The sequence below is a fragment of the Musa acuminata genome, chromosome BXJ2-9 (genome assembly GCF_036884655.1).
Source record: "Musa acuminata AAA Group cultivar baxijiao chromosome BXJ2-9, Cavendish_Baxijiao_AAA, whole genome shotgun sequence".
NCBI lineage: Eukaryota > Viridiplantae > Streptophyta > Magnoliopsida > Zingiberales > Musaceae > Musa > Musa acuminata.
In genome coordinates, this window is record NC_088346.1 from 172,501 (window position 1) to 187,246 (window position 14,746).

At 37.7% G+C, this 14,746-nt stretch overlaps 2 protein-coding genes and 1 long non-coding RNA gene across 6 annotated transcripts in view; 2 read left to right on the plus strand and 1 right to left on the minus strand.

Moving 5' to 3' along the window:
- The window catches only part of LOC103996674 (phosphatidylinositol 4-kinase gamma 4-like), a 2,952-nt gene extending 571 nt beyond the window's left edge, over positions 1 to 2,381 (plus strand). For both annotated transcript variants that reach the window (XM_009417636.3, XM_065123821.1), the window contains 2 exons: positions 66 to 1,432; positions 1,961 to 2,381. In XM_009417636.3, coding sequence (XP_009415911.2) covers positions 74 to 1,432; positions 1,961 to 2,338 — 1,737 coding nt within the window. In that variant the 5' untranslated portion in view covers positions 66 to 73 and the 3' untranslated portion in view covers positions 2,339 to 2,381. The remainder of the gene's footprint in view (positions 1 to 65; positions 1,433 to 1,960) is intronic.
- Positions 2,382 to 3,329: 948 nt separating this feature from the next.
- LOC135585699 (UDP-glucose 4-epimerase GEPI48-like) lies at positions 3,330 to 11,727 on the minus strand. Of its 3 annotated transcripts, none has more exons than XM_065123880.1 (9): positions 11,325 to 11,710; positions 9,745 to 9,794; positions 9,536 to 9,671; positions 8,782 to 8,883; positions 8,474 to 8,701; positions 7,470 to 7,551; positions 4,491 to 4,573; positions 4,115 to 4,219; positions 3,330 to 4,011 (listed from the first exon to the last, which is right to left on the minus strand). In XM_065123880.1, the coding sequence occupies exons 1-9, from the start codon at positions 11,505 to 11,507 to the stop codon at positions 3,979 to 3,981; spliced, it is 1,002 nt and encodes a 333-aa protein (XP_064979952.1). In that variant the 5' UTR covers positions 11,508 to 11,710; the 3' UTR covers positions 3,330 to 3,978. The 3 variants fall into 3 exon arrangements, with proteins under 3 accessions (XP_064979952.1, XP_064979951.1, XP_064979953.1); XM_065123879.1 differs by having other exon boundaries at positions 4,128 to 4,219; positions 11,325 to 11,690; XM_065123881.1 differs by lacking the exons at positions 3,330 to 4,011; positions 4,115 to 4,219; positions 4,491 to 4,573 and adding an exon at positions 6,152 to 6,746 and having other exon boundaries at positions 11,325 to 11,727.
- Positions 11,728 to 11,979: 252 nt separating this feature from the next.
- On the plus strand, positions 11,980 to 14,219 carry LOC135622235 (uncharacterized). Its single transcript, XR_010491016.1, has 2 exons — positions 11,980 to 12,314; positions 13,513 to 14,219. It is a non-coding gene; the product is annotated as an uncharacterized LOC135622235 (long non-coding RNA).
- The last annotated feature ends 527 nt before the right edge of the window (positions 14,220 to 14,746 follow it).

Here is a 14,746-nt window from a genome sequence, read left to right on the forward strand (position 1 = left end):
TTTTGGTTTCTTTGTAGTTCGTGCAGCTAAATACAAGGTGACGGTTCTTTTGGTTTTTCTTGCAGAGAAGGGGATGTCAGCCGCCGGGGCCACTCTTGGGCCAATCCGGGAAGATCTTGCATTGTCAACATGCTATTCCAATGGAGCCGGAGGTCCACCTTGTTCACCAGAGTTGATAACGATATACCTTGCAGTTGCAGGTGCCCCTGTTATCCCCATGAGGGTCCTGGAGTCCGACTCCATCGCCTCGGTGAAACTTAAGATCCAGAGCTGCAAGGGATTCGCTGTGAAGAAGCAGAAGCTGGTATTTGATGGCCGGGAGATGGCCCGGAATGATTGTCTCATACGTGATTATGGTGTGTCCGATGGGAAAGTCCTCCATCTTATTATCAAAACATCTGATCTTCGTGTCATTACCGTGAAGACTGCATCCGGAAAGAAATTAAAGTTCCGCGTCGAGCAGGGGCGAACTGTGCATTATGTTAAGAAGCAGGTTGCAAAGAGGAATCCTAGTTTCGTCCATCTTCAAGACCAAAATTTTCTCTTCGAGGGGGAGGCGGCGGAGAAGGTTGAAGACCGGAGAGAGATACACGATATTTGCACAAATAACAATGCATTCCTGCACTTGTTCGTGCGCAGGTCGGCACAAGTCAGGACGAAGCCTATGGAGGACTCTGAGCCGTCTGTTGAAGCACCGGTAACAGTTGATAAGGGATGCGTTGATTGCTCTCAGGCATTTACGAGAAACACTCCATGTAGGGGTGCGTCGATTGAGCCAGTTATTGTCAATCCAAAGGTTGAATTGCCTCTAGTGATAAAGAATCTGCTGCGTGCTGCTCTTTCTGGATTGGAGAAGGGAAACCCACCGATCATGTCTACAGAAGGTACAGGGGGAGCCTATTTTATGCAAGACATCTCGGGCAATGAATTTGTTTCTGTGTTTAAGCCAAGCGACGAGGAACCACTGGCTAAGAACAACCCTCGTGGGCTTCCACTCTCAACTAATGGTGAAGGGTTAAAACGAGGGACGCGGGTAGGAGAAGGTGCCATTAGGGAAGTAGCAGCTTACATTCTTGATCATCCTATCAGTGGCCACCGATCATTCTCCCATGTTGATTTCGGCTTTGCCGGTGTTCCTCCAACCGTTCTTGTTCAATGCATGCACGGAGGTTTTAAACATCCTGCTGGATGTGAACAGGCAGCCATGAATTTTAAGGTTGGATCACTGCAAATGTTTGTCAAGAACTTTGGAAGTTGTGAGGAGATGGGGCCGCGGGTGTTTCCGGTGCAGGAGGTTCACAAGATCTGTGTGTTAGACATCCGATTGGCAAATGCAGATCGGCATGCTGGAAATATCTTAGTCCGCAAAGAGGGAGGAGAAGGACGTATAGTGTTGGTTCCAATCGATCACGGGTACTGCCTTCCTGAGAATGTAAGTTGGTATATTTGTTTGTCTCCTCAGTCCTATTTCTTTCATCGCAGAATTATTTTTCCCAGATTTCTAGCATGATGTTTTTTTTTTTTTTTTTTTGCATTTAACAAAGATTATATATTTATTGGTTTATTGATCATGCCATCCTCTAAATCATTTTCAACTTCCTAAGGGATAATGTAGACCATGTGTCATTTAGATGGAACAAGTTTTCTGGAATCTTGGGGACATTGCATGACACTGTTCTTTATGCCAACACTTTTATTATTTTTTTGATGTGAACCACAGAGACAATGCTTTGCTTGTTTTGTTCTTCATTATTCCTTCTCAATGACTTTTGACATTTTATTAGGAGGATAGATCATCACCCTTGAAATATTGTTGTATATGTCCTTTAATAAATACCCTGATGAATATGGATCATCTCTTTATGGTTTTTCTTGCACATTTTTTTTTTTTTTATCAAGTCTACTCTTAGCATCTAGATGATTATCTATGAGTTATCATTCTTCAATGCCTCTGATACAGTTTGAGGATTGCACATTTGAGTGGCTCTACTGGCCTCAGTCTCGCCGACCTTTCGGTTCTGAAACTTTGGAGTACATAAATTCACTGGACGCTGAGCAGGACATTGCTCTGCTAAAGTTCTACGGCTGGGAAATGTCACTCGAGTGCTCTCGCACTCTTCGCATTTCCACCATGCTTTTGAGGAAGGGTGCCAAAAGAGGGCTGACTCCATTTGATATCGGAAGCATTTTATGTAGAGAAACCATCAAGAAGGAATCCAGGATCGAAGAGATAATCCGTGAAGCAAAGGATGCTGTTATTCCAGGAACCAGCGAGAATGCATTCTTGGAGTCAATTTCCGAGATCATGGATCGCTATCTTGATCGACTGACCATATAGGCTGGTCAGAATCTATCCTACGTCTGTGTAAGTGCGTGTGTGTGTGTGTATATATATATATATATATATATATATATATATATATATATATATATGTACGTAACTGCGGGTGTGTGTGAATGGGTTACCGTCGTTGATAGGTGGATGGGAGTTTGCAAGTGTGTGAAAGACTTGGTTAGATGTAAGGCCCCCCCTCTTCTTATTCTCTCTTTGATGTGGTCATGCTTGAGCATAATCCGCAAGAGGTGAGAGGTTCTCCAGACTTCGAATAACATCTCTCTCTGTTGTTCACGTCTCAAGGTATGTTGTTGGGAGAATGGAACACAGACTCAAAAGACCTTTATAGATCCATGTCACATCTCAATTTCAGAGCATGATGTATAGCCTCTTCATAAATGTTGATGTTTTAATGGATCTGATGTGCTGATAATGCCATTGAGCTGTGCGATTGTCTTTCAGTTATATGATAGTAGACTACATTTATGATGATCAGCAGAATAACATGCAAATTTTTGGTTCATCATTACACAGTCGGAGAGAAATAATAGGCTGGAAAGATAGATTCAAAAGCAGGCATTACAAGTTATACCTACCTACCATGATTTTTATTTTGTTTTTTGGTTCCTAAATAATAGTGGATTGAGTTTTACAGGATCTGCACCTGTTGCACTTATTTAAGCGAAATTAAAACGTCAATCGATCAAAATTGAGATATACAAATATATATAAAGGTATTTAAGCTGGGTTTGATAGGAAATTCAACAAAATATATGTAGTTAGCCAAATTCAAATAGGATGAATTTTCCAGGTATTTCTTGCATCACATTAGAAGAATAGTAGCTAAGCACACACTATAAGGTGGTTTAGAGAGAATCAATGTACATAATCTTACCCATATATAATATTATCATGATTCATGACATTACATATCATGATTCATGTTATCACATGCATCCATAAATAAAAGCATGTGTCAACACACACACACACATAAGAAAATGGGGTGTCTTATTTATGTTATCACACGCATCCATAAATAAAAGCAATGTGTCAACACACACATATACAGCATCTTCTATTACAGAAAACTTCTGCATCAATATATTGCCTCGAGACATTCAGGAGACACTGCAAGCTTTCAGATTACCAACCAGTAAGAGACTAAAAAGAAACAGCAATAAGCAAAAAGTTTGGAATCTGAGGCAGCACCAAACCAGAGTGAAAGTTTCAACTACTGGTTTTTGAATTTCTCGTGTATATATCATTTATATTATCATTTGTTCCCAGTCATAGGCCGAATCAGCCTCCGAAGCCCCACCTAGCAGAATAGAAAAGCGTGGAGGAAGCCATAAGTTTAAGATGCCAAAAAAGAGACAAAGAATAGATATTTAGAAAAAAAGAAAGCAAAGATGCCTTTTTACTATAATGCTCCCATTATATCAGAACAGAAGCATTTTTTATTCATGCCACATTATATGACAAATATATCAGCTGGACCTATTCCACATTTACATGCCATTATGTTCACAATTAGTGATCTCTCTCTAAATTCATTGAAGAAATTATGTTAAGAGATTCCTCAGTTAGCAGGATCAGGTAGACCGTATCCCCAGGGGTTCTTGCTAGCCCAGTTCCACTGATCACGGCACATTTCTTCGATGCTGTACTTTGCTCTGCAGTAGCCATCATTCCAAAATTCAGATAAGAAACTAAGTGCAGCTAACTGGAACTATATAGATTTTTATTAAGAAAAAAAAATGAGCATGCAAGTATTACCGAAAATACATACTTCCAATTTAGTTCCTTCTCTGCTTTGGCAGTGCATGCATAAAGAATTTCAGCATCACCAGGTCGCCTTCCAGCCATGACCAGAGGAATTTTCTGAAAAGAATTATACGAGTCAAAACTATAGTAGAAAAACAAAAGAATGCACAGCAGACACCATGCGGCTTAACTGGTTTCCAAGCAAATATTTGTTGGTAAAACAGTGCATTTTACTTATACCATGAAGTTTAGAATGCTAATTGATATCAAGTCATCTCATGATATTAATCTTGATATCAAGTTATGCATCCCATGTTCAACATGATTGTTCAAGTAAATAGCTGGTTTGTAGTCATCTTAAGAAATCATGATGTCGAAATTGTAGTACCTTGCCTGAAGCCTTCTCAAATGCTGCCACCATTTCCAACACTGATGTTCCATTGCCAGTTCCTAGATTATAAACTTCACAGCCTGCAGCTTACACAACATTGTCAGTTCAAACATGCAAGATCCTTGCTAGCAATCAGAGTAAATGAATTAAACCTGTAAGAAAATGGTGGGATCAACCAGATAAACACTGATGGTTAGGCATCAATAATGAAGTATGGAAAATAAATTGCGAAACACAAGTCTGCCGCTTTTGCTTGAAGAAGCTATCTCTAGCCTGAAATACTAAAATTTCTTCCAACCTAATAAAGCATGCTAAAGAATTGTAGAAGTTCTATATCATGAAATCACATAATCTATTAGAGAAAGAAATACCACTAAATTCCCAAACAAGAAGGGTATAATAAGAGAGCCTCATTATAGAGATCTTAATGATGACAGGTACGGGCGGTACGTACCGGTCCGACGGCATACCGATACGCGAACCGACCACTACCAGACAGAACAAAAAATAATAATAAAATAATATATATATATATATATTTATTTATTTATATTTATATATAAATATTTTAGAAAAAGGCAACGTTCGGCGACGTCGCCTTTTTCGACGACATCACCGAGGCACCTATTTCGGATTATATATATATATATATATATATATATATATATATATATATATATATATATATATATATATATATATATATATATATATATATATAATCTTTTATATATATTAATTTATATATATATATATATAAATGAGGTGATGTCGCCGAAGCGATGTCGCCTTGCCTGCGAGAAGAGAGATGCGACGTCGTCGAGTTATATATATATATATATATATATATACCGAGCGGTATACAGCTCGGTATACCGTTTCGTACTGTACCGAACGAACGTCGAAACACCGGTACGATACGGTATTGCGAACCTTGCTTCTAAGAACGTTAAACTTTCATTGAACCAAGTTGAAGCATAGCTATGACCAATAGCCGACTGCAATACACCACACAAGGTTCAGAAGATGACTATAATAATTATGAAACCTATTCTCGGGCAACCTGAATATAAAGCTGTAAAACCAAATGACTTTGAGTGCCTATCTTCCGTTGAACCCAGGTGACATAGAGGTGATCTTTAACTAACCCCACAGGGTGATCTGGGTACTAATAACAATCCTGTAGTATAGTACATATAGATTGATACAATTGGTACTTGGCAACAATAACCTAAGAAGCACAAACACAGACACAGACACAGACACGGCAACACATCATTTTTTTAAAAATTAGGACACAGATGCGGCGAGACACATGTATTTTTTGATATATATAATATTTGATTAATACGTTTCATAGTATTTATACTTGAATTTTATAGACTTAGCAATGTGAACAAATAACTATCATCATATAATTTTAAATGTACTTAGATAGTACAACTGTAATACAATTAAATTTATCAGAAAACAATATAGATTCATCTGAATAAAAATAGAACCTACACGATTTGATTTTTACAGTGTATAAAATTATATATTAAATGCAAGTAATTTTTACAGTATATAAAATTACACTTCATACAAGTCTTTGTAGTTAATCTACCAAACAATGATTCAAAAAAAAAAATCCACATTAGCTTTGCACCAAATTATAGCTTATAATATAAGTAGTTTAATTCTACATAGTACCCTTGATATTTATTTCTAAATTTCTAACATATATCCACATAATTTACTTTATTCTTGACTTGTTACATGGTCAATTAACAACACAAGTTCAGGCTAAGAGTTAGTAACAAATTTACTATCAATATAATTATCAATATAGGCATGTGTCATTATAGTACTACTATACATGAAACACTACTATACATCGATATAATTATCAATATAGTTACGTGACCAATGTAGCAAATCATGAATTCTCACACTTTACAATGTGACACGGGAAGAAGAGAGAATACGTGTTAACAAAAGAACGGTGGCACCATGCTGTCCTATGCAAGCTGCCAAAACCCACCATTTGCTTCAACCATCAACTAGATCCCGCATGGGCCCTTGTTTGCTGAACCAATCAAAGTCTCTCTAGCTACGAATAAAGATATGTGACCCCTCCGCACTAGTTGCTTTGTAGATGTTGAAGGCCACAACATGGGCCCCGCATAAAGCTGCTGCCTCAATACCGTCGGCCCACGTGCGCATCACGAGAAGAAGGATGCGGGAGTGGTGAGGAAGGGTGCAGGAGAGTCACTCCAACATGGATATGCATGTCCGGAAAACAAATAAATAAACAAAAGAAGACACGTATCGGACACGTGTTCAGCCGTGTTGGCGACGAATCCATGTCCAACATGGATACGCCCACCAAATCAGCATGTCTGTGCTTCATAGACAATAACAATATGTTCATTGGTGTTACTTATAACTGCTGAATTTTCATCATGATATAAAACTCAAAAAGGACCTCATGACATGTATAGCCATATTAAAAAAGAAAAACAACCAAAAACAAGGTAAGAGATCATTAACAAATTTAGTTTTTATATTCACAAGCGTTTGTTATCTTCAACATGAAGACTTACCAAACGACATATTCGGACCTAGCATAACCTATATTTTACATGCAAAAACCATTATAAATTGAGCATCTTCGTAACAGCACCTGTTGCTTGGCTAATAGCCTGATTTTGGAAGTTAAAAAAGAAGTGTCGGTAAAAGTTGGTGCAAAATTGTAAGATTTACTTCCTAAAAAATGTTTCTTAAAACTTTTGTTTCTTGTAGTGCAAACAATAGTTCAGACTCCAAACCATATAGCTCAAGTCCATAAGGCATATGACAACTATGTACAATAGTCTAAACTCCAAGAAGTAAATTAACTTAAACCACATGGCTGTAATATAAAACTATGTTGTCTACCAAATATATCAAGATGTACTAGATGTACTACAAACTTTAATAGCATTGAATACACACCTATGTTGGGGTCCTCAAAGAACTTATGCAGAGCTGCAATATGTCCATCTGCTAGATCAACAACGTGGATGTAATCCCTTACCTGCAGTCATGTTAAGATGTCTATGAGACGAGAAATCGTGATAAAACTTAAATGGTAGAAGACTCTGGTTTTTGAACTCCAAACAAACCAGTTTATACATTAGATAAACTAATAATGTACACTTCAGGTACTTAGCTGTGTCATGTGCAACAAAAGCAGCAAGAATAGTATGGGAATAAAATGCAAAGCATATACCAATATAAAAGTAGACTGAAACATAGCATGCACCATTCAGCACACGAAATGATAAGGAAGAGATTTAATGTGATCATTGCTATCTGAAAGCTTATTATGCAATTCTAAGAAAAAGGCTTAAAGAAACCACAATACAAGAATGTAGAAGAATGAAATCAAGTATATTGTGCAATCTATTCAAAGAAGCAACAATAAATAATATTGTCAGGGCAAATTCACCAATCGTCTTGCCTATTCCATGTCTCCTCACATCGACCATCCACTTGGCTTGATCATATGTATTATATATAGAAATGATTGTTGGTAACAAAAGTAGCAGTTGGATTATACTAAAATTTATTTATCTAATAACTGGCAGTTTATGCAAATAAATATTTAGAAGGAAAAGACAAACAAAACTTATCAAAATCTGAACTATAGGTAAGTCTTCAGTTTCCAAACTGGCATTTCATAGACGTAATAGGCATATTATGCCCACAATAGGCACAAACAAATTTATAAAATTGAATATTGTGCAGATTAACAACAGAATCAGTAGAAGAAACATGACCAAGTTCTGTTAATTAGTTCTGTTACTTGCTTCAATATAACATGTCCTTGACCAATTCATCAAGCTGGTGCCAAGAGGATCAAATCACAAAAAGATGAATTACATGTCCTTAACCAATTTTCCACTAAAATCCCAAAATAAAAGCATATACTAAATAGTTAAGGAAAAAAAGGATACCCCTGTACCATCCTTGGTTGAATAGTCATTCCCAAATACTGCTAGTGTAGGTCTCCTCCCAACAGAAACTTGCTGGATTAGTGGCATGAGATTATTGGGAATTCCACGAGGATCTTCACCAATATGTCCACTGGAATGAGCTCCGACAGGATTGAAATATCTTAATAGCATTATCTTCCAGTCACTATCTGCACGATGGATATCATGACATATTTCTTCAATCATAAGCTGCAATTGTTGATACAAAAATTGTCAGATCACATTAATAGGCACATGGAAAAAGAGGAGTCAAAGAAAAAAGAAGAAACCTTAGTTTGACCATATGGGTTCATTGCACACAAAGGGGATTCCTCTGTACAGGGTAAATCCTTAGGCCATCCATAAACAGTAGCTGATGATGAGAATACCAGCTGCAAGATTTGACACATCAATCACCCAAAGGCATTCAACACTGATATACATATACACAGAAATAATGACCCACAAGCCATTTTGGGTCAATTATGTTAAGCTAAAGTTCCATTTTCAAATGCATTTAATAATTTACATAAAAAATCAACTTCATACGAAAAGGTCCAAAAAATATTACGTATTCAATAATATATAAAAAAGAACATCCTAATACAGTTTATTACATTAAACATTATTGTAGGACTCAGAAGAACAAATCTGAAGAGATATGCTACTGGGAATACTATCTTTTGTCCAACATGTCCTATAAACTTTCTCATCTTATGTGTCTCTTTCATAACCTTAATACGTGGCCCATTGTAATGTCCCCAAAGGCCAGCTTTATGTAGCAGCCCATAGGAGAAGGGTTTCAGGAGGACCTATTATTGTACTCAAATCAAAGTGGCCTTCCTCAGATGCCAATAGGGCCCTAAAAAAGGTCCATTCACAAACCTTAAGAAGTTATTCGGGTAGAGAGGAGAGGAGCATATATGATTTTCAAAGCCATAGATGCTGAAAAGTTACAAGTTTACAAAGAATGCTATTTTTATTATCCTCAATCTTCTAAAATGCAAAATCTTGGCTAATAAATGAAGTCTATCAAGAAAATACCTTTTTGCATCCATATGCAGCCATTACTTCCAAAAGAGCAATTGTACCAATGATATTATTTTTGTAATAAAGCAAGGGTTTCTGAACACTTTCACCCACTGCCTTCAGACCAGCAAAATGTATAACAGCATCAAACCTGCAGACAAAAACAACTTAACCCCCTTTTGTTCAACTAATAAGAGCAACAAAGAGGTAAGGAAAAAACTTACTTTGTTGTAGAAAATACTTTCTCCAATGCTTCTATATCCCGAATATCAATCTGCAGAAGCATCAGCATAATGTAGCAACCACAAGGAAGAAAAGATCTACCATTTCGGCATTCACTATGAAGTACAATCAAAACCAGGATAACAACAGGGTTTTATATATATAAGCACCTTTGCGGAAATGCTATTACAAGTCAAAACCAGAAATTTTGATGAAAACATATGATATGATTCATTTTCATGGAACATTATTAGGGGCCAGGAGTTTATTTAAGAAAACAAATTCCAGAAGCAATGAAAATAACAGTTGAAGAACAAATACATTGGCATCTGACTATTTCATCAGCATCTTTAGAAGTTCTGCAAAGAGCATAGAGATTTATCTGATCCTAACGAAGCATATTCCGGTCACACCTTAAGGTCATTCTAAGAATAAAAATGGAAGTACATATAGGGTCAAGTTGAAAAACTCAGCAACAAAATCCAAAAGAGTACACCTATTTCACGTTATAGTGAGACATTTTTGTGAATAACTAAAATCTAAATTGAGATTCCTTTTGTCAACAACTGAAAATAATAATCAGTGAAGATGGTGGCAAAGACATCTCATCTTCCACTTAAAAGAAAATAGCACCAGGAAAACTTCTGCATGAACTGGAAATCTATGCAATCGCAAGTTTACCAATGCATTATAATTCTTTCACTGAAACAAAAAAGAAAAAAAAAATCACCTCAAACAAAAGAAAGAAACAACAAACAAACTTTGGTATGCTGCAGAGTGCAGATAATGACAATACAATAAGAAGGGTGATGATGAAAAACGTAAAACTACTCAGATTTCCCTATATTTTGCTCTCATGACGGAGAATTTACTTAATTCAGTAGAGGTTTCTCAAAATGTATGCATTTTTCTAATGAACTAGTTCTTATGATTTAAATGATAAAACTCCGACTAAATCAAGACAAAAAAAAAATCTAATTCCTTTTTCCTTCGTTGAAAAGAAAAAAAATTGGACTCTAATTCACACTGTTATGAGTTCATTTCTCGTTCCCAAGGTTTTCTTAAAAAGAGTTGCGTAGATGATTTAGTGTTCCTTGAATCCATGCGTCAGTTTGTAACATCACGTTTCCTATTTGATATATTTGGCATCAAATGATGGCTTATGTGACTTGAACCATATGCTATATGATGCAATTGTCTTAGTTGGGGAAAGGACGGCAACAAGAGCAAGCGGCCCCAGAACCCTAATTATACAAATCCACATATCAGAATCTACAGCCACCGACCAAAAGTTCCAAATTGTTGAAGCGAAAAATCACTAAATCTACGAATACGGTAAGCTATGGTTTCATGATGCCTTCAAAACCGAAATAAAACTCAAGCCAAATGCACACTCTTTGACTAAAAAATTTCGATTTTGTCCGATGCCTTTAGGAGGAAACGAAGATGAAAACTCGCACCTTTTCGACAAAAGATCACTCATAAGTCGCAGAATCCAAGGAATCAATCAGATCCATGAAAAAGAATTCGAGACCCAAAATTCAATCTCGACTCTTTGAACCACAGAACAATATAAAATTACCCGGTGAAATGTGAGGTTTTTGCCGAACTCGCCAGCGAGTTGGGCGACGCGCTGGACAGCGAACTCGGAGGAGTTATCGAGGTTGTCGACGACGACTGCGGTGAACCCTTCCAGAAGGAGTTGCAACACGGTGTGGCTCCCGACGTAACCGGCGCCGCCCGTGACCAGGACGCACCTCCCCATGACCGGAGCGAGCGATCGAGGCGGCGGAGGACGAGGCAAAGGGAGGGGTTTTGGGAAGGGAGAGAAGGGAGGAGGAGGAGTGGGCGAGAAACGTGGAGGGTGGGAGAGCGAAGTCGAGGGAATCGGGAGCAGACAATTGAATCGATCGAGGGGGAGATGGTGCGGGTTTACATGTGTTTATATACGCTCGCGGTTTGGTTCGGTTTTAGCCGCCAACACGAGACGAAATGGAATTGGCTATTGGACTGTTAAGTGGAAGAATTAAGTGTTTTAGTGTTTGTCTTACTCGATTCTAACGCCACTCGTTACGTTACCTGCGCATCAATGGTGTCTCCAGAGGATGTCCCCACGAAGGATCGAATAAACGGGCAGGTACGCTTGACAAACGAAAAGATATTACGGACTCATAGAGAACTAAAAGTGTCTATATATATATATATATATACAAACACTAGAATGGGCAGGACTACCTGCCGTTGGATTGGAAGGATCAGGTGAGCTCCACAGAATCGTCGAATCACAAGGCAGGGGGCTCAACTAGCTTAGGCTTTCGCTTCTATTCTCGGCCTTGCGAAGATGTAGGACTCTCGGACGCTTGGAAGAGGAGAGGCGGCCGGTGGTTTGACGGCACGGCGTGAGGAAGACGTAAGCGAAGGATGCGCGTCGGTCGGGAGAGACGCAGGGCGGATGAGAGATGAGAAGAGCGAAGGAAGCGCGTGGGATTCGGAAAGCGAGCAACGCGGCAACCACGAACGGAGCCGTCCATATCAGCCGAGAAGACAATAACCATGGGACTTCCCCATCAAGGTAGATATTTTCATCGGTGAGGTCTGCCGCTAAGCTGTTGCCTGTGAGGAAATCAATTTAGTTCAAGGTGGGAATAGGGATCACAGTAAATTCTTTTTTCTCTCTTGCTTTTACTTCTCTTGAATATAGTTTCAAGAACACTTTCTAGGGTTTGAGAGAGACATCTCAATTGAAATTAGGTATCATTTAGTTGGATCTGTGATAATTCGAAAAGAACAAAGTAGTTATCCAAGTCAAATGATATCTACCAGAAAAATATTTTTGTACATCAAGTTTGTGATAATTTGAAGAAGAAAAAAAAAAGTGAACTAAAGAATGATGTCATATAAGATATTAATTTTTATACAACCTATATGGCATTAGTGGTTAGAAATTATAAATAAAAAAATTTGAATACTCTGATAATAGAAAATATATATTATCAACCTCAAATAGTTGAGAGTTTATGGCGTTGATGTTGCTGTACAACATAACATGTTATCATTCCTAAATAGGATGATAAATTTCCTTTTCTTTTTTTTTTTGGTGTGTGTGTGTGTGTGTGTGTGTGTGTTTATCCTTCCATCATGGCAAGCATCATATCAATAAATATACTTGTTTAGAAACAGAAGCGTGTTCCTTTCCAAAAGATTCAAGGTTAGTAACTTAATTTCCATCTTGCTTTCACAGCTCCATCTGCCTACTCCAACCAACCAGTGTTGAGGAAGACTGGCAGTTCACTTCCCCTCCTGGGCTCTGTGGATGACATAATCTACAGAGTGGAATGGTTGAGGGGCTGACACAGAGAAAAAGCTCCATGTCTTTTTTATCTTTTTAATCTCATCTCTAATGAACCAAGTGGTCAGCTGCAATCCACTGGGAGTTGCAGAATCCACACCCTGATACGCTCAGAAGCTGACAATTTTTTTCCAATATGAATGCCTCCAATCTGAATCGAGGGAGGACTCAGAGTCCACTTCCACATGTTCCACTCCTATGATTTCTCTCTATCCTGACGCATGATTCCACTCCTTTTTTGCACTAATGAAAGCTGACCCGGATGATGAGTTCTAATGCCCATCTTTAGCTGTTAACACAATCCTGAGTTTGTAGAATTAGCATAATTTTCTAATCTGCTATATTTTATGATCATTTGCAACATTGAGATTGAGATGTGTCTTGTTGTGATTGTTAACATCCATCCATGTTTACTTGTCAGGTAGTCCTGAGTTGATAGCATCACCTTCATGTCCTCTTCGGTTGTATTCTGTGGTCATCGGCAACAATGAGATTGAAATGCTTTCCACAGATGTCCGACTGCTAGCTAATATGCAACTTCCTGGCACTTGAAAAGTTACCCATAATTTTCCATGTGTCAGACAAAGCTTGAAGCAAAGACTTGTTTTACAAGTGGAAGGAGAAATGAACCATTTGTCTTTGGACTTGCACAGGTCGGGAACATGATGAAAACTGTGAGTTCAATAATTGTCTCAGACCTTCCCAAACTTCTCCTCTTCCTCCGTTGCATATGGTCCACATAAATTTGTTCTCCCCCATTCCCACACGATGCGTCATCTGGATAGGCTTTTGATCGTGACTTGAGATGATAGTGATGCATAACAAAAGCATTGCTTGCTTATGTTAGATTGACATGTCATGGAGTTTTGAATGAAGCAACAAAATGGCCACATCAGTCTGCAGAATTCTGTTTCAAATCTCAATCTGAAAGTCAAATCATAATATCTATCCATCACAAAGTTGGTCCCAAGCAAGTTGAAGGATTCAAGCAACTGCTTTTTTTTGCTTGTGTTGGTGTAAAAAAGAAGAATATTTTTCTCAAGCCATGTCCGATTGAGTATGCTTGGCCTTGTCATGAATCTTAGCATGTGGATTTCTTACCCAGTTATGCTGAGTTTCTTATTCTTATATAGTTTTGGTAAATGGAAAACAGTGTGGCTTTTCATTAACTTTTTCTTCCAAAAATGATGAATATCTCAGTTGGGTGGGTTACCAATAAGTTCAAAAGTTTAAGCCATGCCTAACACTAACATCCTCTCTCATGAGCAAACTAGATTAGGCTTGACACATGGTATGAAACCCAAACAACATGATGCAAGCCAACTTAGAAAGAGAGATATATATTGTATAATAATTAATTAAACACAAGAGGACAGAGAGAGATAGATAGATAGAGTCTATAAGATTCCAAGTCACAACATGATTTAATGTGATCTCCTAAATTTTTAATCAATATCATTCCATTTAAAACCTTATGTTTACACTATCAATTTGTATTCTTTTATATAAAAAGAGTTTTCACCTTACATGGTGATGATACCGGATATAATATTTCTTATCTTAGGAAAAGAGAGAGACAGAGAGAGAGAATGCCAAAGAATCTTTGACAATGATTTCTGTCATCGTTTCATGAAGACATAAGCTAAAGTTAACGC